Source organism: Alligator mississippiensis, chromosome 2 (genome assembly GCF_030867095.1).
Source record: "Alligator mississippiensis isolate rAllMis1 chromosome 2, rAllMis1, whole genome shotgun sequence".
Lineage (NCBI taxonomy): Eukaryota > Metazoa > Chordata > Crocodylia > Alligatoridae > Alligator > Alligator mississippiensis.
In genome coordinates this window covers 50,514,653-50,538,772 of record NC_081825.1, presented here as the reverse complement: position 1 = coordinate 50,538,772, position 24,120 = coordinate 50,514,653, and the positions used below count along the sequence as shown (strand labels likewise).

The following is a 24,120-nucleotide window of genomic DNA, read 5'->3' as shown; positions in this document are numbered from 1 at the left end:
TGTAATATATTATCACTACTACAAATAAATAATAATAGTTTGTATATGAGAATTCATTGTGTTATTGGCTCTCTCTTTATTACTAGGGATACCTTCATGCTCTCCAGAATAGCTCCGCAGTCTCTTTTTAGCAGTCTACTAGGATGTTTAATGGCCTGGTTTACTCCCCGACGGATGTCTCCCATTCGAACAGACATCTGGGCTACTCCTGCTAGGCAAGCTTCATCATGTTCCTGGTACTGGAAAACAACAGGAAAGTGAGAACTATCTTCCGTAAAAATCGTATTGGTTTGGCAGAACCTACAATAACAACTGTAACAGTGAAATTCATTAGCCAGAAATAACCTGATTTTAATTAAATCCATTCTTGTCAAGGAAGTTTCAGTCAGCATCTGAAAAAGCTATGGTTATTGTTTATGATTAATTCAAGGCACTGCTAATACTGGTGAATCCTGTGTTTTCCTTCTTATTGTTACTTTTTGCTGAAATTTTGTATTTAACATTATATTTTACTATAAGAATTAGTCAGATGTATGGGAGGATCTCTTTTCAAAAAGAAGCAAAAATCAGTTGTATACAGAAAAGGAAAATGATTTACCTGAAACTGAACTTTTTTGAAGAGACTAGCCCCATGAATTCACATACAGTATTTGGTTTTGGTTTCAAATATCAGATAAAACTGCAATTTAATGTTTTGAAAAAACAAAACAAAGAGTCTTTTTATTCTTTTACTGAACTGATGGCCATACAAAAGGAACCAAGACTTTCATTAGAAAATAAGCACCTTATTTAACATATTTTCCCTCATTGTGGTATTATTCTCTCAAATATTTACAAAAGTTTATTATGAAATTATTCATACATTAAACAAGTAATTTTTCAGTACTGCCATGTTAATGCAATGGGTATCTGTAAATCACAGTTTACATCAAAAAGTGTCCTTTTGTGTCTGTACAATAACAGCAGGGACATATGGATGATACAGTCTTCTCTCAGGAAGAAGAATATATAGTTTACATCATAATATAAGATGCTATATATAAATAAGCTTGGAACATGAAGATACAGTACATCACTGCTGAAGAGAGTTACCTTATTGTCTCCTGTGATTCCCTTCTCATAATGTGCCAAAGCATTCACATAATCACCCCTGAAAAAAAATATAAATATGTATCTATCTATTCTGCAACTGCTGAACTATTCTACTATAGATGTGTGCATGTCTAGAGCAATTCAATTGGAATGTTGCAGTGGCAGCACCCATCAGGGCAGTTCAAGTGCCCTTTTCCTCTAGCCTATGACATAAAGGAGATGAATCTCACTCAACCTCCTTTAGCACTCAAAATTAATAGCAGATTTACTAACACAGAAGGATGGTGAATGGAGGAACACATGTACGCACAACATATCAGGGCCAACACTTACATAAGAAGTACCTAATCATTTTTTCTTCTTTGGGTGTCTGTGCCCACAAATATTACATAATATATGAGTTACTGTACGTGTAGTTTTTACTGTAACATTATTGACCTTGCATCCTTCAGTCATAGCTACTCAGGTAAGACCAGCAGAATTTAGCATGTGTCATACTCACCCATGTTCCAATAAGAACAATTAGCCAATATGCACACTTTTTCTACGCTGATCTTAAAGACTTTAAGAGGGTGCTAAATGAAATCTAGTTTCCAAGCCCTGAGTTTTAGTCATTCTCTCTCTGATACTGTTCTCCCATAAAATGAAATTTGCTTTACCAGTCTGGGCCTGCTCAGTGGTGCAGACACAAGGGCAGAGATGTGGGGAGGAAAATTTTCCAATGCTTTATTTTTCCGTGGGAATTTTTCCATTTCTAAAAATTCATTGTTTCATAAAATTAATTAGTAACAATGATGCCAATACAATATTAAGCAAGCTTGGCAGTTTCAAAGTTGTAACTGTTTTTCAGGTGATTATTCCTAGGAAGTGTGTGAGAGAGTGCATGCATGTTTTATCGATTTGTAAACATGAAGGTAAATACACTCACATAATAATCCAAACCAAAAATCAAGTTACGAATTCACCTAATTGGCTGTGCAGGTCAAATCAAAACCGAATGAACGCACCACTAAGCTTGTTTCTATTTCTCTAAATGTATTGCTTCTAGAGAATCAGTCAGAAGCACAATTAGTGAAGAAGATTCATTGTGATAAATTGCCCTTGCCCAAAGACTCAATAGTAAAACCATCCTTTAGCGAAAGAGAATGTGGTTCAAGTAGTTCAGAATCAGATTTGCCTCAATCTGATTCTGAAATAGAACTAATAAGTAGTGCAAGTGATTCTACAGATAATGACAGTGAAACTGGAGGTGCTCCAGTGACCTCAGTGGAGGACAGTTAAACTCTGTTAAAGTAGATGAGTGGACAACCATGGCATATCATTCACAGTTCTTTGGGTGTGCTAAAATTAGTGTGTTAACAGTTTTCAGTGCCTTTGTTTTTTTCTTAAATTTAAACAAACAGTGTAAGGGAAGTACATGTTGTTGTGTATTGTCTTTACATTTTTACAAGTGTTCCAATAAAAATAATTTCTTTCTGCATAAAGCTTTGAATTTGTTTGAATATAATATTTAAACCATATTAAGTGTGTTGTATTTAATTTTTTTCCTAATCAAATATTTCATTTCAAATACTTGTGGCTATTGGGGCAAAAAATTAACACGGGGGTACTTTTTTAGTTTTGTTTACTAAATGTAAGTCAAATAAACATGCTAAATTAGATGACGCTCTAGGGCATTGGAAAATTTTCCAATTAAAAATTTTCTGGAAAACCCACATCTTTGCAGAAGGGCTGCTTATGGAAGCGTACCTAAAGGAGCCATGATGCTCCTTACCTTAGTTTGGCAGTGAGAGAGAACAGGTCATCAGCCTGGCAGGGTCAGCCATAGAGCTGGGTTTGTAAAGTTAATTTATTAACTATCCATATTATCAAGTAGTACATTTAACCTTTAAATCTACATCCAATCATCTACAATATACATAAAAGACAAGGATTTAAAGTCAAGGGTATTGGGTAGGTAGGGACTACTGGACTTGATGTCTGACACACTCTCACTGATATGTATGGATGACTTACTTAGGAGGAGCACAGATACTTGAATACAAGGCATTCTTCTGATATCAAAGGCCTGAGTCCCAGGTAGGAGAAGACTATTCCAACTACAGACTTTTGTCTGCAACTAGAAACTTTCTTAGCAAATTTCAAAGCAAACAGTTCAGACTGCATCCCCCAACCCCACACTTTATTTGTACTTATATAAATCAGCTAATCAGCTATTTTTGCTGATTTTTCTGGTTTTCTTACAGCCTCATTGGCACTACAGATGCAGGACCGCATCGCGCTTCCGTATGACAATGGACTAAAGCAGTGGTCGGCAACCCCCAGCATGCGTGCCAAGCATGGCATGCGAGGCCATTTTGCTTGGCACGCCACAGCCAGCCCCAGTAGCTGCTGCCAGTGACGGAACCTGGGCTGCTCCCAGCAGGGCTTGCAGTGTCCCAGCTACCTGCTGGAAGCAGCCCGGGCTCTCGGTTGGCAGCAGCTACCCAGAGCTGGGGCCAGCTGCAGCCGGGAGACTGCAAACAGCTGCGCCGGGCTCCGGAGCCCTGGCATCAGCTCTGTGCATGCGCCCTGAGGTGCACATGCAGTTGCCACCAGCATGGAGCTGGTGCTATAGCTGTGGAGCCCGGCACAGCTGTTTGCAGCCTACCCGCTGCTTGCTGCAGCTGCCCCTCCCCCACCGCCTGCTCCGAGGTGCGTGTGCACGCGCTGATATAGAGCTGATGCTGGGGCTCCGGAGCCCAGCACAGCTGTTTGGAGCCTCCTGGCTGCAGCCAACCACAGCTCTGGGTAGCTGCTGCCAGCTGGGAGCCCGGGCTGCTCCCACCAGGCAGCTGGGACACTGCAACCCCTGCTGGGAGCAGCCTGGGCTCCAGCAGCTACCCAGAGTCAGGGTGGCTGCTGACAGCCACAGAGCCCGGGCTAAAGGGCAGGGGCTTTGGGTGGGGACACAAGCAGGGCATCCTGCCATGTACCCCCTGCCCTCATTTTGTTTTTCTGCCATGCCGGCACTCCGGCACCTTCCAAGGTAGGCATTGTGGCGTTTTTTGGCACTCCGGCCAAAAAACGTTGCCAACCCCTAGACTAAAGCATCTCAAATTAGTCAAGATCTTTATGGAAACGTTCTTTCAGGACATCTCTTGCATTTTTCTACTCAGCAGGAATAGTCATTCTAAATTATTATACTATACTTTTATGAAGAAACATACGTAAATTCAAGCTGCATAGCATATTCCTTTGATATGAATGGGATCTGGTCTGGAGCTAAACGTCTAGCCAGCTGTAATGCACTGTCCCAATGCTGCAAATCTCTTCTCATCTGTTATCAAAAGAAATTATTTACATTTAGTTTCTGGGAAAACCAATCTTGTGATGTAAGTATGTGAAATGATGAATTATGAGACAAATGTTTAATGTTATAATTATAATGTTCATATTGGTAGATAATTTAAGAGAGATGACAGTGTAACAAAGGTTAAAATACACTTATCTTAAACAACTGAAAGAACGTATCATTTAGAGCATGGGAGAGAAATCCAAACAACTAAGCAGAATTATCACAAGGGGGGGAATATAACAATTAATTTTAGGTAGCTTGCCAGTGTACCTCAAGTGCAGCAATAGGGCAGGTGGATGCTAGATATAAATCCTGAGCCAGATTAAAGTCACTGGTGAACATGGCAAGATGTCCCGCTAAAAGACTGCGATCTTCTATTCCCTGGAAACAGATATGAGTGCAACAACAGTCCTAACATTACAAAGTGTTACTGTTACTAACTTTAAAAATAGTCTACTGAAATGTGTTACTAGATCATTCTACACTCAGAAGAAAAAACATATGGAATAACATAATTTATAGTTCTCTCCCACCTTCCCCCCAAAATGTGACACTTCTCAATATACAAGCAAATGCTACCATCAAATAGAAAAATACAGCTACTGTCACCAATACACAGCACCCAGCAAATTTAAAAGCTCAGCTATACAGCCTTCTTTTGAAAAAAGCCTTTGAAGTTAATAAGACTGTTTATACGACTAAAGGTTACAAGACCAGGCATTAATACAATAGTTAAACATCAGGAAATTAAAGTTTTTAAATGAGTGGTCCAGACATTCAAAGCAAGACTTTTAGAATAGTAATTTTTGTGGGGAAAAAAATGTTCAATGCTTTTACCATTGCAACACTCCCCTATCAGCAATTTAGAATAACATATTCTAACTGTTCCTATATTAATATATAAGATACATTTCTGTAACCTGTTAATATTAGATATTTACAATGGTAACAGACTTTATCTTCCCACTAAAAATGATAATTAAAAAACCCTCCAGAACAAAACACTGAATTGTGAATGTCTTGTTTCTTCTGTGACATGTACTGCATACATATGGTGACATGTATGGCATGCATACGGAATAATGGTCTGCAAATGTATTTGACCAGTACACATATCTTAATGGAAAAATGGAGACAAAAGGGTGAGGGACATGAAAACTTCAAAAGAGTACCTACATATAAAATGAGTAGAAATGTATTAGTCTCCTATCAATATATTTTATTAATCTTAAGATGCAAAAAACCCCTAAGGTTAATACAATATGTTTAGGTTACCTATTTTAAAATAAAAACAATATACATGTGTTTATTTTGTCAAGGAAATATATGTATAATGTGTATAATGTGAAGGAGCTCATAAGCTGTACATTTAATAGTTTACCTAGTAATCAAAAGCATTTTATATATAATTTATGCTTGGAATATGCAAAAAATCATAAAGCAGCAGAGTAGTGAAAATAAAGAGAAGCAAGAACTTAACATATGGAAAATATTGTATGCAACTCCCCAGACAACAAATGACAGTAATTATACATACAAACTGTTTATATCTTTTCTGTTTTGTTTCTTATTAAGTAAGATTTTGAAGAAAACCTCTGTAAGAATTATAAAAACCCTGGTGTGGGCAAATTGACAAGAAAGAATGCTCCAGGAAAGCATTACAATTGGCAGTCATTAATAGATACAGAATCAAGGCATTCTATCCCAATGTCAGTTGCACTACTGTTAATCCAACCTAACTCCATTAACTTTAATAGCTCCTGGTACAAATGAGATCAGAATATAACCACAAGATTCTGAAATATGAGAATCAAGGGATGATGCATATTCAGAACTTCTTGCTGGACTTAGCAAATATTTAAAATTTCCGTTATTTTGCTTTTAAAAACATCATTCTAATTTATAACCGATTAGCTGGATGTCAGAGTTAAAACCCAAGGTCAAAAGAAACTGATTTCTAGCACTTGCAAAAAGTAGATATGAAAGATGTTGTGCAAATAGTGGCACTTCAAATGTCAGTGTTTCAAAAGTCAACACTAGCCTTTCTTCTAGTACGTTGACACACTGGCTTTCTGGGAAAAGGGCCATCACAACCACTGTGAAGGGCTTTAAAATAAAGTGGGGGGGAACATTTAGAAAGATGCTTGTAATTTCTGTGCTTGGTTTTAATACACAGGAAAAAGAAAAGTAAAAAAGTTAAAACAATGAATAAAAGAAAACCAGAAAATAGAACGGCTATAAAGGAGAAAGAAAATACTGATACTGATGACAGCACTAATTAGTAGGGGTGTGTGAAAAGGGCCATATTTGATTCAGATTTGGCCCGAATTGGGGACAGTGATTCGATTCGTTGATTTGGATCACTGTCCTGATTCAATTTGGCCTAATCTGAATCTGAAGATTTGATGCTGTTTGGAGAATCAGCGATTCAGCCACAGACAGCTTTAAATATTTTTTCTATATACCCTGAGGTACCAGGTGCGGCTCATGAACACTGCAATGGTGAGGCAGATGGAGCGTCCCACAGGAGCACGGGTGGGCCCCCCGCGTGCTCAGCAGTGAACCCGGAAGTGGACTGGAAGTACTTCTGGTCCACTTCTGGGTCTGCCACTGAGCATGAGGAGGACCCCCCCCCCACCTTCCCCACAGCCCCCCTGCTCAGTGATCGGCCACGGGGGGACCCTTGGTACCCCCCAGATCCAGGAGGCACCAGTCACAGAGCCAGGGGCAGGGGTACCCCACATGCTCTGCGGTGGATCTGAAAGTGGACCACTAACTACTTCATTTGTCTGCTTTATCCCATGGTAACCTGTCTGCTCTACCCACTAAACTGGGGTAGAACTCATAGACAAAACAGCTAGGCAGACATTCTGACATGCAAAGTCTCCTCCCACCTTTTAAAGTGTAATTTGTTTAATCTGTTCATACTTTGTGTGTGATTTTTCCTTCTCAGTATATGGAAATCCAATACAAAAAGTTCTCCTAATCTCAGGAATTAAACCTCATTTATATGTTAGCTCATATTTGGTATAAAATCAAATTTTTAATGGTTAAGAAACAGTCGAAAAATATATGGAAAACCAGTTAGTATTAAAATGCTGGTGCAAATGACCTAGCTGAGTAGGTATCATAGTGAAATATTTAGTACTTACTTGAGTATGTAGAATGCCCAGAGAAATCATTTCTCCCCATTACTTACTTATTTTTCCTTTAAGATAGACTTTTAAAATAAATCTGGCTTTGATTTAAAAAAAAAAAAAATCCCAAAAACCAATTCCAACAATCTTAAAGGTAAATTAAAAACTTAATTTTTCTTTTTTTTTTTTAAACAAAAATGTGCGACTGCTACTTTTATATTTTACCTTTATTTGCTCTAGTGACATCACCATTCCAACATTTCTAATTGTGCGATAGACTCGTATTGCAAATTCTACCTCCATGTGATGCAAGCAAGCTCTCGCAAGCTCATTCCAACCCGACTGGTTATTCAGAAGTTTGCAAACCTCCCATGCTTCAGAAAACCTATTCAGGGAGAAGCACAGAGTTAAAAACAATGATTGTACAGAGAGTTATCTACTCTTAGATTTGTTTTTTTTTTTTATATAAACCTTAAGAAAACTAACTTATCCTAAAGTGGACATCACTTGGGGATTGGCGATATGTAGGTCACAGAGGACTACTGGAGGATCCTATGGCAGGAAGAAGGGAAATTCACACAGATCTATTGGTTTACACTTTGTTCCAGGTGACCCCTTAACTCCCCTTCAGCAAGCCATTGTTTCCTAGGCCTACTCTGGACCTTTTGACTACCTCTCCACTGTACTGGTTCTTGGTTGATTCACTAGACTGGGAACTAAGAGACATCTTCAACCACTTTTGGGGGGAGATGTCATGGAACTCAGAACAGTTCTTGAAAATAAATAGTTCTTTGCTTGCAATAAAGAAAAATTAGTACTGGATCATTTGTTATTGCTTAATCTATATGGACAACCAATTACCTGGCCCGATAGTTCAATGTAACTTTATCAATAATCAGCATGACATTTTTAGAATGCTGTATTGATCTATAGATGGAAAAGAAAACAAGTAATTAACCACATATAATTAAAAAGTAGACCTACCTTTTCAGCATTAAAGTCTGAGATAGCATTTGTTTCAGCTCATTAGGTCCACAGTCTTTCAAATTTCTAAGGAAACTATGAGTACTAAGAAAGATATTGTTTGTTTTCCCGCTTTGAGTCTGACAAGTTAATTCTCCATTATACAACAGCAGTGGTTTATGGGAAAAAGGAACTTTGGTGCCACCTGCCAAAATAACTTTGGACCCTGTATTAGGAAAAAAACAAAACAAAATTATTTAACAAGACCCTTATACTGTAGAATGTTTAGCAGGCAGTCACTTTGAAAGGCTAGGAAATATAACACTGAAGGAATTTTATTCTGAAAACTCAATGAACTTGTTCTTTTCATCTTTAGCATAATAGCAACACTATACATTAGTGTCAGGCAGAACTATGTAAGATCTCTAATTTTGGTTTTCATTAGTTATGGTATGTATTTGACTTTATATTTATTTAGCAAAATTAAAAGTAACTTTACATAAACCTTGAATTGAGAGGCTTTAAGGTTTAGGCAAACATTAAAGATACAGTGAATACCATATGGCAAGTGCTATTAAAGAATGGTTCTCCAATGGATCATAAACAAACAAATGAAAGTACCCTTTACTAGCAGGCATGTGGACTATATGACCAACTGGATGAATAATGGTAATTTGTATGACTCATCAGAAGGCCTGATTAAAATTCTGGCTAAAAAGAAAATGAAAAGGAAACATAAGTCTTGCTATTCATTTTGACCAAAGATGTGTCTATGTTACCGAAAAGAGAAAAAAAACCCAATGCAAGTAGGAGTGTGTAGGCCAAAGACTAAAATAGGAAACATGCAACTGAAGACTGAAATGTTTTGGTGGAGTTGCGTAGGAAAACGTACACAGCAATTGCCTTCTATATGGCTAGTTACACTTACCAATAGTAATCCTTATTGTTCATTTCTATATGTACCAAATTCATGTGACTGAGTGTGTCTACATGAGACATTTACTGCAAACTTGCCCAATTAGGTCTGTAGTAAACATCCCGGCATCTAAACATGCAGTATAATTAGGATGGCAAAAACTAATGAACTCTGCTGTAGGTTAGTACTTGTAAAACACAAGTACTATTCTATAGCAGAGTTTTTTTACTCTGTAGCAACACATGTGTAGACACTGATAGGGCTGGCTGAGGCATGAGGGTGCTTCAGTGTGGAGGCTGCCTGTCAGCTAGCCTCACGCTGAACTACCCTCAAGCCCCAGCCAGCTCCTCCGGAGCATACCGAGTGCCTTGGGCTGGCAGGCTGACCCTCCAGGCTTCCTGCCACCTGGGGCTGCTCTGACCTGGCTCAATGTGCTGTGGCCCTGGGTGCAAATTCAAATGCAGCACCCAGGATCAATAAATTCTGGAAAGGTATGTGCCAAAGTTTATTGTTGAATGTTTAATTGCATGTGTAGATGTGCCCAGTTTGAATTAAATGGCAACACTGAACATTATTGAAGAACCAGACATATTGTACATTTCAATTTACTATGAAATGTCAAATGGCTCACAGAATTAAAATCTTTACAGTACCTTGTATAGTATCCTTATGAAAAACATAAGTATACACTTTATCATCATCATAAGCAGCAAATACACCTTTATCTGTTGGCCAGTTTTCCCAGAGGACACCTTTAATAGTTGGTGCAAAATTTGGAATTTCATACACACCATCATTTACCTACAAAAAATAATATGAAATTATTTAAGAAATGGAAAGTGCATGTGACGCACTGAATATTGCAATAGACTTATCACCTATCTCCAAAAAAATGTAACAAGAATATAGTAGTTGCCTGATGGGTGATAAAAATTACAAGAAACATGACAAATTTTCTTATGAGAAGCTGTGAATAATAGAACGATTTAGAGAAGAGATAATTTGTAAAAACAATATTGAGAGGAAAACTGGAATCTCTTTTTTACTTTTCTTATAACAGGAAAACAAGGGGACATGCAATTAAATGGAAAGGTACAACATTTAAAACTGATACAAGAACATCCTTTGTTTGTTTTTTTTTTAAAGTACACAACACAAAGGAGTGCCAACGAATGTAATAGGATTAAAGCACTAGATATTAACAGGGATAATGGAAAAAATCTAGAGTTACTTTAAGAAGAATAAAGCAATTTTAAGATACATAAAGTGTATAACTCAATTACCAAATGCCTGGGATTACGAAGAAATTTCCTGCATGGGCAGTCTACTCCATAATTATGTATTTTTGAACTTCCATTGAAAATTTTTCACACATTCTACTACTGGAAACCGTTTGATCCAATATGATGATTCAACCAACTGATGAATATTTATTCTGATAAAACACACTGCACAGGAGAACAGTTGACAGTGAACTCTGCTGGTAAATATAAATGCCTCGGAGGCCCTGAATTGACTTACTGGGTAATAGACAAAGCCGTCACCTTTGTCATCAATGAAAACCAATCTGGTTCCATTCGGGTCTGGAAAGATTTTTCTCACACTGACAGTATGCCGATATTCATTCACATACTCCCAGTCTTCTATGTAGAAATAATGAATAACACCAGTCTAATAATAAATAATAGAATAATCATAATAGTGGTAATAAATGAGTTACTAGACTATACATTCTTTGGGTGACCAATTTTGATGGAATGAGACTGCCACCCCTACTTCAATCTGTCCATTCCTTGGGTGCTGAGCATGGGGAATGTTGAAAAAAGATTATAATTTTTTATAATCTTCTTTTCCCTACTGGCAGCTATTCTGAGGCAAGGCAAGAGAAACTGGAGCTTTTTCCCTGTAAGCAAAAAGGCAAAAATGCTCTTTAATGCATTTTAGTAGAGCAAAGGAGCAGAACAGATTTTGTCTGTCTTCTGCTGACCACTAGCTGGGGCTACTTCTATACAAGAAGGGCTATAAAAGCACTTCAAAATTTAGAAAAACCTAAAACTTGGCATTTTTACCTAACTGATTAAAACCTTGTCTAGGAGCAGCATATGAGTGCTGCTGCAGGGAAAAGTGCTAGTGGTGCCTTGGTCCTAGTGCCCAACCACCTGCCTCTGACCCCAACTGGGTCAACCCCCTGACAGCCTTAAAAGGTTGGTTGTTTACTGCTGCCTTATTTAGTAGCACCTCAGAAAAAAAGGGAAAAAAACCCAAGACTTGACTTAAAATGCTGACTTTGGATACACATTTAAATGATTACACATCACTGTAATCTGCCAGTACTACTTTATTTCATGTAGGTATAAATGATGAAGGAAGTTGGCTTTAATTTTGTCCCCATTTGCTTAAACACGGTTAAACAGAGTGTTTTCGGGGAGACTGTATATCAGAGCCTTACAACCTACACCCCTGTATCAGAGCCTTACAAATTATGTCTGTGATATAATGAACAAGTAAATCAAACAAGAAACTTATTGCAGTAAAGAAGATATGAAATAGGAAAAACACTTACATCTGTACCATAAATGAGAAAATCACCAGTTAAAGCATGACACAAGATTCGACATTTATCTTCTACTGCTGGGAAGAGTCGAGTCTCTCGCTCTTCTTGGTCATCCAAACCTTCACCTTCTATCTAAAGCATAAGGAGTAAAGGAAGTTGAACTGCACCATGCTTAATGAGATATTAATAGGTTTTGCCTGTACAAAATAAGTGAATAAGATGAAACAGTGGTTGCTACACCTAGCTTAGAATTGCCCTTTCACATATATTACTTACAAACCACTCCCCATTCCCTGCAAGTTCCCCCAAGAGCATATACACACAGCTTGTTGAATAGCCAAGAACAAAGAATTTTCTTCTCTGCAACTGCTACTTGAATACAGAATGTATATTTTTTAAAAGTTCCCAGAAATTCAACTGTTTTCATGTTTTCTATTAAAGCTCTCTTTGGCCTCTTCTGTCAACTGCATCTACTCAGCACCTCGCTTCTACTCTTATTCCAAGATTATTATTATTTTGACTCATTCAATTTCTTCCTCACTCTACCACTACCTGAGTTCAGCTGAATTCTTGTCTCTCAAAACCTTCAGTGTACTTACCATATGCAACTGGACTTTACCCTCAAAGAGTGCAGCAGCATAGTCAGAATTAAGACTCATACTGGCTACTGTCCCGAGGTACTCCATGTCTTTAAGTTTTTTTACACCTACCAAATTTAAGGGGGAAAAAGAAAGAGTTACCTATGTTCTTGTGTCTTTACTAGCCATCTGTATAATATATAATTGTCTAAAATGGTATGAGTCAGTACATGCAGAAGGTGAGAAGGAGTTCCCTACAGGAAAGAGATGAGGAAGTATTTTCACCCTTAAGACTGCAAAGGATTAGAGCAGGGGTGCTCAACCTCCAGCTCATGGGTCCAAATGTGGCCTGCCAAACCACTGTATGTGGCCTATGTGCCTCCCTACAGATTCAGAAATTTGGTAGCAGGGAAGTACTGGCTGCTCTTCCTGCTGCCAAATTCCCATACCCCTTCTCCCAGCACAGCCAGATCAGGGCCAAATCATGCCCCCTTCTCTCTGTGCTGCTGGGTAGGGACTGGGCCACACCCCTTTCCCCAGGGGGCTGGGCCACACCCTCTTCCCCCTGCGGGCTGGATCACCCCCTTCCCTCCATGTGGCTTGGTTGGGGCTAGACCACCCCCTTCCCTCCACGGGGCTGGATCGGGGTTGGGCCACACCCCTCCCCCAGCCCCCTCCACACAGCCAGGTAGGGCCTTGCCATATCAGAGCTGGATCAAGCTGACTAAGCGAAATGGTTGAGCACCCCTAGATTAAAGTGATCTTCTCCTTCCAAGCAAAATCTCACTTGTTAATTTGACTAATGCTGGATTTTTTTCCCCAATTTTTTGAGTAATTTTATTCACAAAAAGTTCTAAATTGAGATACATGGACACTTATAGCCACTACCTAATAACAGGGGTAGCAGAATATTCTCTACTCTCTCATAAATTCTATTCTATATCTCTAGAGAACTGAGAGTAATTTAGTCATTAGTACTAATACATCTCTGGTAAAAATATCAGTGTAGAATGGGGCTATTGACTAATGTCACAGAAGCAAAAAAAAATCCTTCAGTTGGTAATAATTTTCAGTCAGCATCATAGGCTGAGTTTGATCTGATAATGACCCAGATAAAGAGGGCTTCCTATCTCATAACTAACCACTTAAACTGAATTTCTGTTTTGACTGCTTCTACAATGCTTTGGTGCCAAGAGATTCAAGTACTGGAAATCCAATGTCCACCCCTATATTTTGGTGTCCCAATGACAGCTTTTTGATGATTAGAATATTTAAACCCCACACCAGTTTTATAAAATAGTCATGTATTTAGCACATAGTGATGATGCTACTCCAAAATAAGAGAACTAAATTTATACTTACTATCTTCTGCAAGTGAATAAAACCAAGCCCGATTGTTCATTCCAACTGCCAAATGACAGAGGCCAACAGCCACAAAGTTAGGCTCCACTTCAACAGAAATTGTGATTGGTAGCTCCTGCATGAAATATTATAATAATATTCCTCATTCATTATGTTATAATATTGGACTACTTATTTTTTTAGCTTTATTTAGATGCAATTTTTAAACAACTAGACTAGCGCACCTTTTCTACATGATTGGCTACAGTAACTTCAAGAAGAGAAGTGAGATATGCAATCCGTGTGCTGTAAGAATCTCCCAGGATTGGAAGTTTTGTCAAGAAGACATGGAGGGATCCCCTTTGCGTAGACACTGCCAGCAACTGCCCATCATCTGTCCATGCCAGTTGATCTAGACCTAAAATATTGAAGAGCTTTTATAAAAAAGTTTCTTGATTGTTACTGAAATCAAGAAAAAAATTGTACTGTTTTAGACTGCAATAGCATCAGAATTTCATAAGTCAATAAACATTTTTCCACATCCTTTTTTTAAGTAATTCATTAGTGAATATTAGAATGATGATAACAATGCAAGTAATACAAATATTAGTATTTCTTTAATTGTAAATAGGACAACTCCACAATAAATGAATTAAACATTGAAACAAGAAGTAACAATGCCCAGCACCTGCTACTCTAGAGATACAGTCTTTTCCTCAATGCTGTGAAAGTCACATATACACACACTGCAAGTCAGGATGAGAACAGACTTGATATCTGCTCTTACCACAAGAACAAGCCACTCAAAAGCAAAACAAAGAACATAAAAATATGAATAAAATAAAATAAACATATTAACTTAATAATCTGAATACTGTACACTACAAATTCAGAAACAGCAAATAACATTGCTGAGCCACTGGCACGACTGCTTGAGCTCTCATGGTGCTCCAGACAGGTCCCTGAGGACTGGAAAAAGGCCAATGTGGTGCCCATTTTTAAGAAGGGGAGAAGGGAGGAGCCAGGTAACTTTAGTCCAGTAAGTCTTACCTCTATCCTTGGGAAAATACTAGAAAAAAAATCAAAGAGTGTATTTGTGAAAGCTCAGCAGGGGAAATGCTGAATGGAAACCAGCACGGGTTTGTCACAGGTAGATCCTGCCTGACAAACCGTATAGACTTTTATGACCAGGTCATATACTGCCTGGACACAGGAGTGGAGGCCAATTTTAGGAAGGCCTTCAACACAGTTTCACATCCTATTCTTAAAGGGAAGCTAACGGGCTCTGGAGTGGATGCCTACACAGTCAGGTGGGTGCCTAACTGGCTTAGGGACCGTACACAGAGAGTGGTGGTTGATGGGTCATTCTCGGCCTGGAAGGAGGCAGGCAGTGGGGTCCCGCAGGGTTCGGTCCTTGGACCAGTGTTATTTAAAATCTTCATCAGCAATTTGGACAAGGGTGTGGTGAGCACCTTCTCCAAGTTCGCGGATGATACCAAACTATGGGGAAAAGTGAATTCACCAGAGGGCAGGAAGCAGTTACAGGCTGACCTGGACAGGTTAGATCAATGGGCGGAAAGTAATAGGATGCAATTCAACAAAGATAAATGTAAGGCACTCCACCTAGGAAGGAGGAATCCCCAGCACACCTACAGGTTGGGGGATGTCCTCCTCAGCAGCTCAGAGAGATCTTGGAGTCATAGTTGGCTCCAAGGTGAACATGAGCCGGCAGTGCAACGAGGCCATCAACAAATTAAATCGCACCTTGTTGTGTATTAGCAGATGCATGACTAACAGATCGAGGGAGGTGATGCTCCCCCTCTATGTGGCATTGGTCAGGCCACAGTTGGAGTACTGTGCCCAGTTTTGGGCACCACACTTCAAGAGGGACACGGAGGATCTGGAGAGGGTTCAGAGGAGGGCCACTTGCATGATTAGTGGTCTCCGTGAAAGACCCTATGAGGAGAGATAGAGAGATCTGAATCTCTTCAGCCTATACAAAAGACAGCTGAGGGGTGACCTTGTAGCCGCCTGTAAATTTATCAGGGAGGACAGCAGGGAATTGGGGATGCGTTGTTCACCAGAGCGCCCCAGGGAGTAACTAGGAATAATGGGTGCAAACTACTGGAGAGTAGATTTAGGTTAGACATTAGGAAGAAATTTTTTACAATAAGGGTGGCCAGAGTCTGGAATGGGCTTCCAAGACAGGTGGTCCTATCACCAAACTTGGAGGTCTTCAAGAGGAGGCATGACAATCACCTGGCTGGGGTCGTCTGACCTCGGTCCTTTTTCCTGCCAGGAGCAGGGGGTCGGACACAGTGATCCACTGGGTCCCTTCCAACTCTATAATCTACGAATCTATAAAACAACTAGTCTGAAAAACAGTATTTTAAAATATTTTTGTAATAGGGACTCAGACAGGAGTCCTGTTACTTAGACAAAGTCGGGCAGGATTGACCTGACAACGAACCCTGTCAGGTGAAAGAAAGCACACACCTGAGACAGCATTCAGCAATTAGACCGCGAAAACCAGCATAAAAGTCGGTCATGGGGAGTGACTGTTTGCCTTCGGGTGCAAGAAGATGAACGAGGAATGACGGAGACTTTAGAGGGGAAAGAAGAAGCCAGACCTGCAATCCAGAAGAACGTCAGAGGTGTGGGACTCCAGGAACAGTGGCAGGTCAGTCTTAGAGGGAGATTGCTTTTGGAGAATCTCAGTTGCACTGCTGAGTGCGGGAAGATCCTGAGGCACCGGAAGGTGGATGCCAGGAACCGAGAGAGAGAGAGAGTGCCCCTTGGATAAGTTGCGGGGTTGGGGTAGGAGTGAAAAACAGAGAGACTGTTTGGGAGAGAGCAGCTGGAGATCGCTCCCAGCAAAAGATTCCGGTGGAGAGGAAGAAACACGGGAAGCATATACTGCTAATGAGCTAATTAGCAGCAGAGATTGTTTGCAAAGTAGTTGCAAAGTATCCAGCTCGGAGATTTCTCATTTGTAACACTGGCTTCCCTCGCTAATGAAGTAATTGGTGAGATTGCTATAGCTGTATCACTTTTATTTTGGAAATAAACTAGCACTGTGAGCTTTAACACTGGGGTGGCACTTATCTATCCTAAACATCAAAGAATGCTGATCTCCTTTCTTTTCTTCCCAATCCAAGTTGTGGCAGGCGAGTACAGAGGAGAGACGATAAGATTGCTTATCCTGCTCACGATTTTGTTTAAAAAAAAGTTAAGATGTAGCAAGTGCCCAATTTGCTCAATGAACACATCAAAACATATACATGTCAGACAAGAGGGAGTGAACCATAATACCCATGTTCAGAGAGCTTAATGAATACTAGGGGTGCACCAACAGAGTTTGGGGGCTGATACCGATAACCGATATTTAAGGAGGCATATTGGCCAATACTAATCCGATATTCGATACAGCTGCCATCAGATGGTAAGTCTGGTGTGGTAAAAGGGGAGGGAGGAGAGAAGGGGCATGGCGGGGCAGATCAATGCCCCCATGGTGAGGGAGGGGGCAGGACAGGTGCTGCCCAGCCGGGGCAAGGGGTACATGGGATGGAACTGCGGCTCATGGGGTGGGGGCAACTCCTGCTGCTGCCTGTACCCCGGGAGGATGAAGGGAGGATGGGGCAGGCGCAACCGGATCTGTGCAGTGCAGGGTGGGCTGCCACTGTGGGGTGGAGCCAGAGCTGGCGCTGTGCGGGGCTTTTCTTGCTGGAGCCTCGGCTTGAAACGAGCTCCAGTGGCATTGGGAGGAGGCTGCAGCCACCCCAAATTTCACTGCAGCTCCAGTCCTAGCACCACACAGCCAAGTGCAGCCCTGGCTGAACACTCTGCCTCCACCCAAGTGCTGGGAAAAGTCACGGCTCTACCCTGCAGCTGTATCCCGCCCCGTGCAGATCTGGCGCCACATGCCCTCCTGGAGCGCAAGCAGCAGCAGGAGCTGTCCTCACCCCACAAGCCGTGGCTCCATCCTGTGACCCCCCCTGCTCCCAGGCTGGGCAGCGCCTGTCCTCGTCTCTTCCCTCACCACAGAGGGCAGTGGTCTGCCTTCTGATGCCTCTTCTGACTTACCAGCTGGAGGCAGCTCTCCACGCTACTGACTCTGCTCCATGCTGTGCACAAGCTCAGCGCAGCATGGGCATTTATTGGCCAAATTATCGGGCCGATATCTGCTATAAACAATTTTCTTTATATCAGTACCAATCTGATATTGGACCGACGTATCGGTGTACTTCTAATAAATACTCTTTAATATCTAATGAATATCAAAATTGTTTATGTGATAAGCCGCTTACATGATTTGACAAAATACATACTAGATTGAGAAACATTTTCATACCTTTATTTTCATCATCCAGATTTATTATAGCATACATTTCTTTCAGATCTGCCAGGTCACGGATCTTAATGCTAAAACAAAATACAGTAACTTTTAGTTCTATTACTTTAATCATCATGAACTGAAAAATAAACAAAGGAGACAGACTTACTATGGAAACAAACAAACAAACAAAAAGTACTAAAAGGGACAATATAAAGCAGTGTAGGTTTCCCATTTGAAAACAGACACCATCAATTTAGCAGTGTTGTAGCAGTGATGGCCCAGGTATAGGACAGAGATATTAGTAAAATTAAACAATATCTTCTATTGAACCAAACTGTGTATCTTGGCAGAAATAGGAGACAACTTCTCAGTCTTCAACTGATCTTAAGATGAATATTGAGGTCTGCACTCTGATATAACTTATATATATGACAATAATTATATAGGATCTAGGCATCACCCCCTGGAGGCAGAGGGTAGACCAAGGTCATCTTCCAGGACAAGGGGGGACTTGGGGATCTCCCACACTGTCCAGCCAGGGGGTTGGACCAGGGTGGCCAGTGGCCCCAAGGCCAGCTGCACCAAGGTCCTCGCCCCTCTAGGGCTTTGCAACAGGTATGAACCTCTTGCAGCCCCAGTAGAGCCTGTAGAGTTGCCACCTCCTCCAGGCAACGCAGGCTCATCCTCAGCCACTGTCCCTGCTCTACCTAAGGCCACTCGTAGAGTGGTTGTTGTGGGAGACTCCCTCCTGAGGGCGCAATCTGACACCCTGCCCCCTTAACCCGGGAGGTCTGCTGCTTCCTGGAGCCTGTATCTGGGACGTAGCCAAGAGGATCCCAAAACTCATCCGGCCCACTGACCATTACCCTATGCTCCTTATCCACGTGGGCACGAATGACATGGCTCGGAGCAATCCCAGCCAGGTCATGAGGTGCTACAGCGCTTTGGGAGCAGGGCTTAAGGGGTTGGGGGCACAGGTGGTGTTTTCCTCGATCCTCCCGGTTTTGGGCTATGGGCTGAGGAGGGAGAGGAGGATCGAGGTAGTCAACCAGAGACTGCAGTGCTGGTGTCATCAAGAAGGCTTCGGCTTTATAACAGGGAACCCTAGCCCTGTTATCAGAGAGCAGGTCGGCCCCTTTAAGACCAGAACTTTCTGGGCACAGCGTGCTGCTAAAGTGGGGGTTAAAAGCTTAGCCTGGCCAGCTAGTCAGGTGACCAGAAGGGGGCAGGCCAGAGCTATAAAAACCCTGGGCTGGGCAGCAATAGGGGCCAGCAGCCAAAGGGGAAGGAGTGTGTATAAGAGCTCCATGGGGAGGCTTGGTGAGCTGTCCAGCTGCTGCAGGAGGGGAACTACTTAGGACTCTTGTAGAAGTGGTGACAGCCCCAGAAGAAGGACCGTAGCAGACGATGGGAAGCAGAAGCACAAACCCCTGTGAAAATGTAAACTGGCAAGCTGCCTTTTTAAAATATTTTTGGTGGCGGTTATAGCCCGTGGACATACTGTTTATAATTTTGCTCGATTAACACCGGTGGTTTGGGTGAGGCTATTGGGGAGGAGGCCCACTACAGTGTGGGGACCCTGGTGCCAGAAAGGGCACAGTACCCGGTGCCAGAGAGGCAGTCATAAAAGGCCAGGGTGGCCTGGTGAACTTGGAGTGCAGCTGTGTGTTTTTGGGCTGGGACAGTGGAGGTTCAGGGCCGCTGCTCGGCTTTGAACCCGAAGCCCCTGGCTGTGAGGCCGGTGGGCGGGCAACGAGTCCCAAGACCAAGGCGCTAGAGCCTTGGAGTTCAACCCTATCTGGTGGATTTAGACGGGGAGGCCTAGCTAGAGAAAGACAGGGGTCAAGGCCCGTGGTGGCTGAGAACCCCAACATACAAAATACAATAGGCAGTCTCTCGCTTACAAGAACATCTGTATACTATTTCCATTAAGACGTGACAGGAAAGTAGAAAGCGGGACACGAGAAACATTAAGGAGACTTCAAGGGCGCCCCTCAAAGGTCGTGGATAAAAGGCAAAAGATGGCGCTGGGGAGGGCGACCTGTTACAGGCTTCCACGATCACAGTCTGCTCTTTGGTGAGAGAGGCAGTGGTCTGCTGGGAAGAGACAGCTTCCACCTCACTCCGCTGGGAAGGAGGGTCTTCTTAGCCAGACTGGCTGATCTGCTCAGCTGGGCTTTAAACTAAGCCCACCGGGGCATGGGTGGATAACCACCAATGCAAGCCCACTAGGCAACTACTGCATAACCAGCAGGTTTTATGGCACCCAAGGGAATCCACAACTATACCAGCCCTGGAATGGTGTCTGCCTGGGAGTGCAAGGAAGCCTAGGGCTTCCAATGGGACACTTGTGTCTGTACACCAATATCAGGAGCTTGGGGAACAAACAGGAGGAACTGGTCCTCCTGCTAAGCAAGAAAGACTACGATTTCTTAGGGATAACAGCGACCTGGTGGGACTCCACCTATGACTGGCTATACCCTAGACGGCTATATCCTGTACAGGAGAGATTGTGTAAACGGGGTGGGGGTGTAGCTCTCTGTCAAGGAAAGCTACACGTTCCTGCAAATTGCCATTGGCACCAAGGGAGGACAACTGGAGTCCCTCTGGGTTAAAATATGTGAAGAACGTGGCACAGGGGACATCATGGGGGGGGGGAACCCCACAGCATGCTTATAAGCTCGGCAGTGCTACATTTGCTAGCACCACAGCTGAAAGAAACTTGGGGGTCATGATTGACCACAAGATGAAACATGAGCCACCAATGTGATGTCGCAGCTAGTAAAGCAAACAAAACCCTGGCTTGCATCCGTAGATGCTTCTCAAGTAAATCTCAGGATGTCATCCTCCCGCTGTACTCGGCCTTGATAAGCCGCAGCTGGAGTAATGCATCCAATTCTGGGCTCCACAATTCAAAAAGGATGTGGAGAAGCTTGAGAGAGTCCAGAGGAGAGCCACACATGTGATCAGAGGGCAAGAGAAAAGGCCTTATGAGAGGCTGAAAGCCACGGGACTCTTCAGCGTGAAAAAGTGCAGACTCAGGAGTGACCTGGTGGCTGCCTATAAGTACGTAAGGGGTGTGCATCAGGATCTAGGGGAATGTCTGTTCACCAGAGCGCCCCAAGGGATAACAAGGACCAATGGTCCTAAATTCCTCCATGACTGTTTTGGGCTGAACATAAGAAAAAACTTCTTTACTATCCGAGCCCCCAAGGCCTGGAACAGACTCCCTCCAGAAGTGGTACAGGCACCAACTCTGGACTCATTCAAGAAATGTTTGGATGCTTATCTTGCTGGGATCCTTTGACCTGAGCTAACTTCCTGCCCCTGGGGCAGGGGGCTGGACCTGAATGATCTTCAAGGTCCCTTCCAGCCCTAATGTCTATGAAATCTATGAAATATGAAGCCCTAGACACAGTCTCTCAGATAAAAAAAGGATCAAAAGGAGGTGATCTTTCATAAATGCCCAAGGGATTTCCAAGGTGTATTGGAAATCTGAAGAGACAATAGAGCAGCTATATCTATGTGGTGGGGATTGCCTAAGCAAGTTTTATATGTTGCATTATTAGCTAACCTGTAACCAACACAAAGGAGATACCACAAAATGCCAGGGTAGGGGCCACTGACACCAGATGAGTCTATGCAGTCCTGTAGAAGGAGTTGAGATTCTCAGCATGCTAAATGCTTTATAGATTTTACTATCAGCTAAGTAGTCTATTTTTGGCATGGGATAATAAAGAAATATCTGCCCACTATTTTTATAGTTCTGTATGAGGCTTAAAAATTTGATATAGCTGAAGTTGAACATTTCACCCAAATTCCCAGTTACACCTGTATACCAACCTGCATACCCGTCCATATAGCTGGTGGCTGCTAATTTAGCTTCACCAATACAAGCATCTTTACACTGTTGCAACTGTAGCCATAAAGAGTTAGAGCTCTAGTACCAGAAGCAGCAAAGCTCTATGTAGGCTGATGCACTCTGCTGGGAAGCCATCTTTGGTATCTCTATGCTGTACTACAATGGACATACTTTATCACTCTTTAGAAACTGACCTAGTTAAAACTAGTAGGAGACCTAACTGGGGGTAAAGTTACACTTCTATAAAGTTCTTTATATGAAGGTAAGTTAATCTATATTAGACTCCATTGGCCCTGGCTAGACTAATTCCTGTATCTGAGCATGGGTATTTTCACACCATGCTAATATATCCAATGTTACACAAAAACTTGTGGAACACATGTCTAGTGTTCAACAGATAGATCAAATTATGTAAGTAGCATCAAAGAGAAATTATTTGAACACTGTCTCCTACTGCTAGTGAGAAGATTGTTGGGAAATGTGCACCTCACAGCAACGAAAATGTTTTGCTGATGCTTTAGTACTTAGGCATCGTGTCAACAAAAGAGCAAAAAATATCAAAAGTTATAATGAATAAATGTTAGTATTCGCTTTAAGCCACTTTCTATTTCAGAATTTTTTTGCATAAATAGTGTGACCTACCAGTTGTCTCCACATGATGCAGCTTTATTTAGTGACTGTGATACTGCAATGCTGGTTAGATTATCCTTATGGTTGCAAGTTTGAAATATCTCTTGACCAATTTCTCGAATGTGTGTAGAAATGACCACAAAACAGCCACGAGAGAAGCCAATCATAATGTAGCCATCGCCATACCTATAACAAAAAGAACAAATAAGAGAGATGACTGGGAACTGGACTTCACAAACAGCAGTGCAACATGAAGGTCAGGATTTAAACTCCTCATGGAGAACACACAAAAAAAAAAATTGTTCTTGGGCTGCAATGTCTATTTTCCACAATGAGGTCATCATTGCAGGAAAAAAATAACCAAAATATACTTAGTAGAATTTAAAAAAATGCTGTGCCACAACATTTATAGACAAATATTCCTTGTTTTCAATATTATAATTGAACTTTACTCATGACTAGGAGTCAATCTAATATAGCATCACTGTCATACTAAGTCTCTTTAGGAGAGATGCCTTCCAGATTCAGCTATATTAAAGCAAAATGGACATAACCTTGTAAATATGCACATATATAATTGTATGAATATAAAAAACCTTCAAAAGCTTGCTGTGTATATTTGTAATTAGACTGCTTAGCTACTTTTCATATTAAGAGCAACAATACAGGGTTGTTATAACTCAGGAACCTTTCCTTTCCTTTTTTTATGTTCTTGTGTAACAAGGTATTTAGTGTAGTTCACAGACTTGTTGGAATGTAACAGGGCCATGTTGTGAGCACTTCCTCTACGGCCTTGAACTTATGACCTCTGGGCTGTCAACTTTGTATCTTGGTGCCCATGCCACCTTAGCCTCCATCTGTCCATAAGGTAAGAAAAGACAGCTACACAATTCCCTAGAGATTCCAAGTGCTGGGTACAGATGTTGGTTCTATGCTATCTGGATAAATGGAAGAAACTCCAATGTAACAACTAAAACAGGAGAGAGGTAGCCAGCAGCTTTTGAAGCATGCTCTAGGCCTTTTTTTCAAGAGGACTGCCTACCTACTGCATCCTCTTACTGTTATTCAGGAAGAGAGCAGGTTACATTAATAATACAGAAAGACTGTCTCACCAGCTTCTCATCCAAACAGAAACCATGCTGCAAGGCCCCCAATTTCACTTTCTTAGTAAGCATGTCCTTCTGGTAGTATGTGTGAACAAGTATAGCACCAAGTCTCTCATTTCATTTAGACAATACTGTTCTTTAAGTAACAGGATTTTCAAATTAAAGTCATTCTAAATTATACATGCCCTTAGATAGAAAAGAATATCGTGTTAATAAAACATCTTGGTGTGACAGTGTTATACCGGTGTTAAAATAATTGCCCAAAGTG

At 41.5% G+C, this 24,120-nt stretch overlaps 1 protein-coding gene across 3 annotated transcripts in view; it reads right to left on the bottom strand.

The window, feature by feature from the left end:
• Positions 1 to 24,120, bottom strand: part of WDR19 (WD repeat domain 19) — an 86,407-nt gene that overhangs the window by 37,805 nt on the left and 24,482 nt on the right. For 2 of the 3 annotated variants that reach the window (XM_006258470.3, XM_019480635.2), the window contains exons 9-22: positions 22,759 to 22,932; positions 18,270 to 18,340; positions 14,164 to 14,336; positions 13,940 to 14,054; positions 12,599 to 12,705; positions 12,009 to 12,131; positions 10,967 to 11,116; positions 10,099 to 10,246; positions 8,551 to 8,755; positions 7,792 to 7,951; positions 4,700 to 4,810; positions 4,302 to 4,411; positions 1,093 to 1,150; positions 93 to 239 (exon numbers count right to left, since the gene is read on the bottom strand). In XM_006258470.3, the coding sequence (XP_006258532.1) occupies positions 93 to 239; positions 1,093 to 1,150; positions 4,302 to 4,411; positions 4,700 to 4,810; positions 7,792 to 7,951; positions 8,551 to 8,755; positions 10,099 to 10,246; positions 10,967 to 11,116; positions 12,009 to 12,131; positions 12,599 to 12,705; positions 13,940 to 14,054; positions 14,164 to 14,336; positions 18,270 to 18,340; positions 22,759 to 22,932 (1,852 nt within the window). The remainder of the gene's footprint in view (positions 1 to 92; positions 240 to 1,092; positions 1,151 to 4,301; positions 4,412 to 4,699; positions 4,811 to 7,791; positions 7,952 to 8,550; positions 8,756 to 10,098; positions 10,247 to 10,966; positions 11,117 to 12,008; positions 12,132 to 12,598; positions 12,706 to 13,939; positions 14,055 to 14,163; positions 14,337 to 18,269; positions 18,341 to 22,758; positions 22,933 to 24,120) is intronic. The other variant, XM_019480641.2, reaches the window with a different exon arrangement.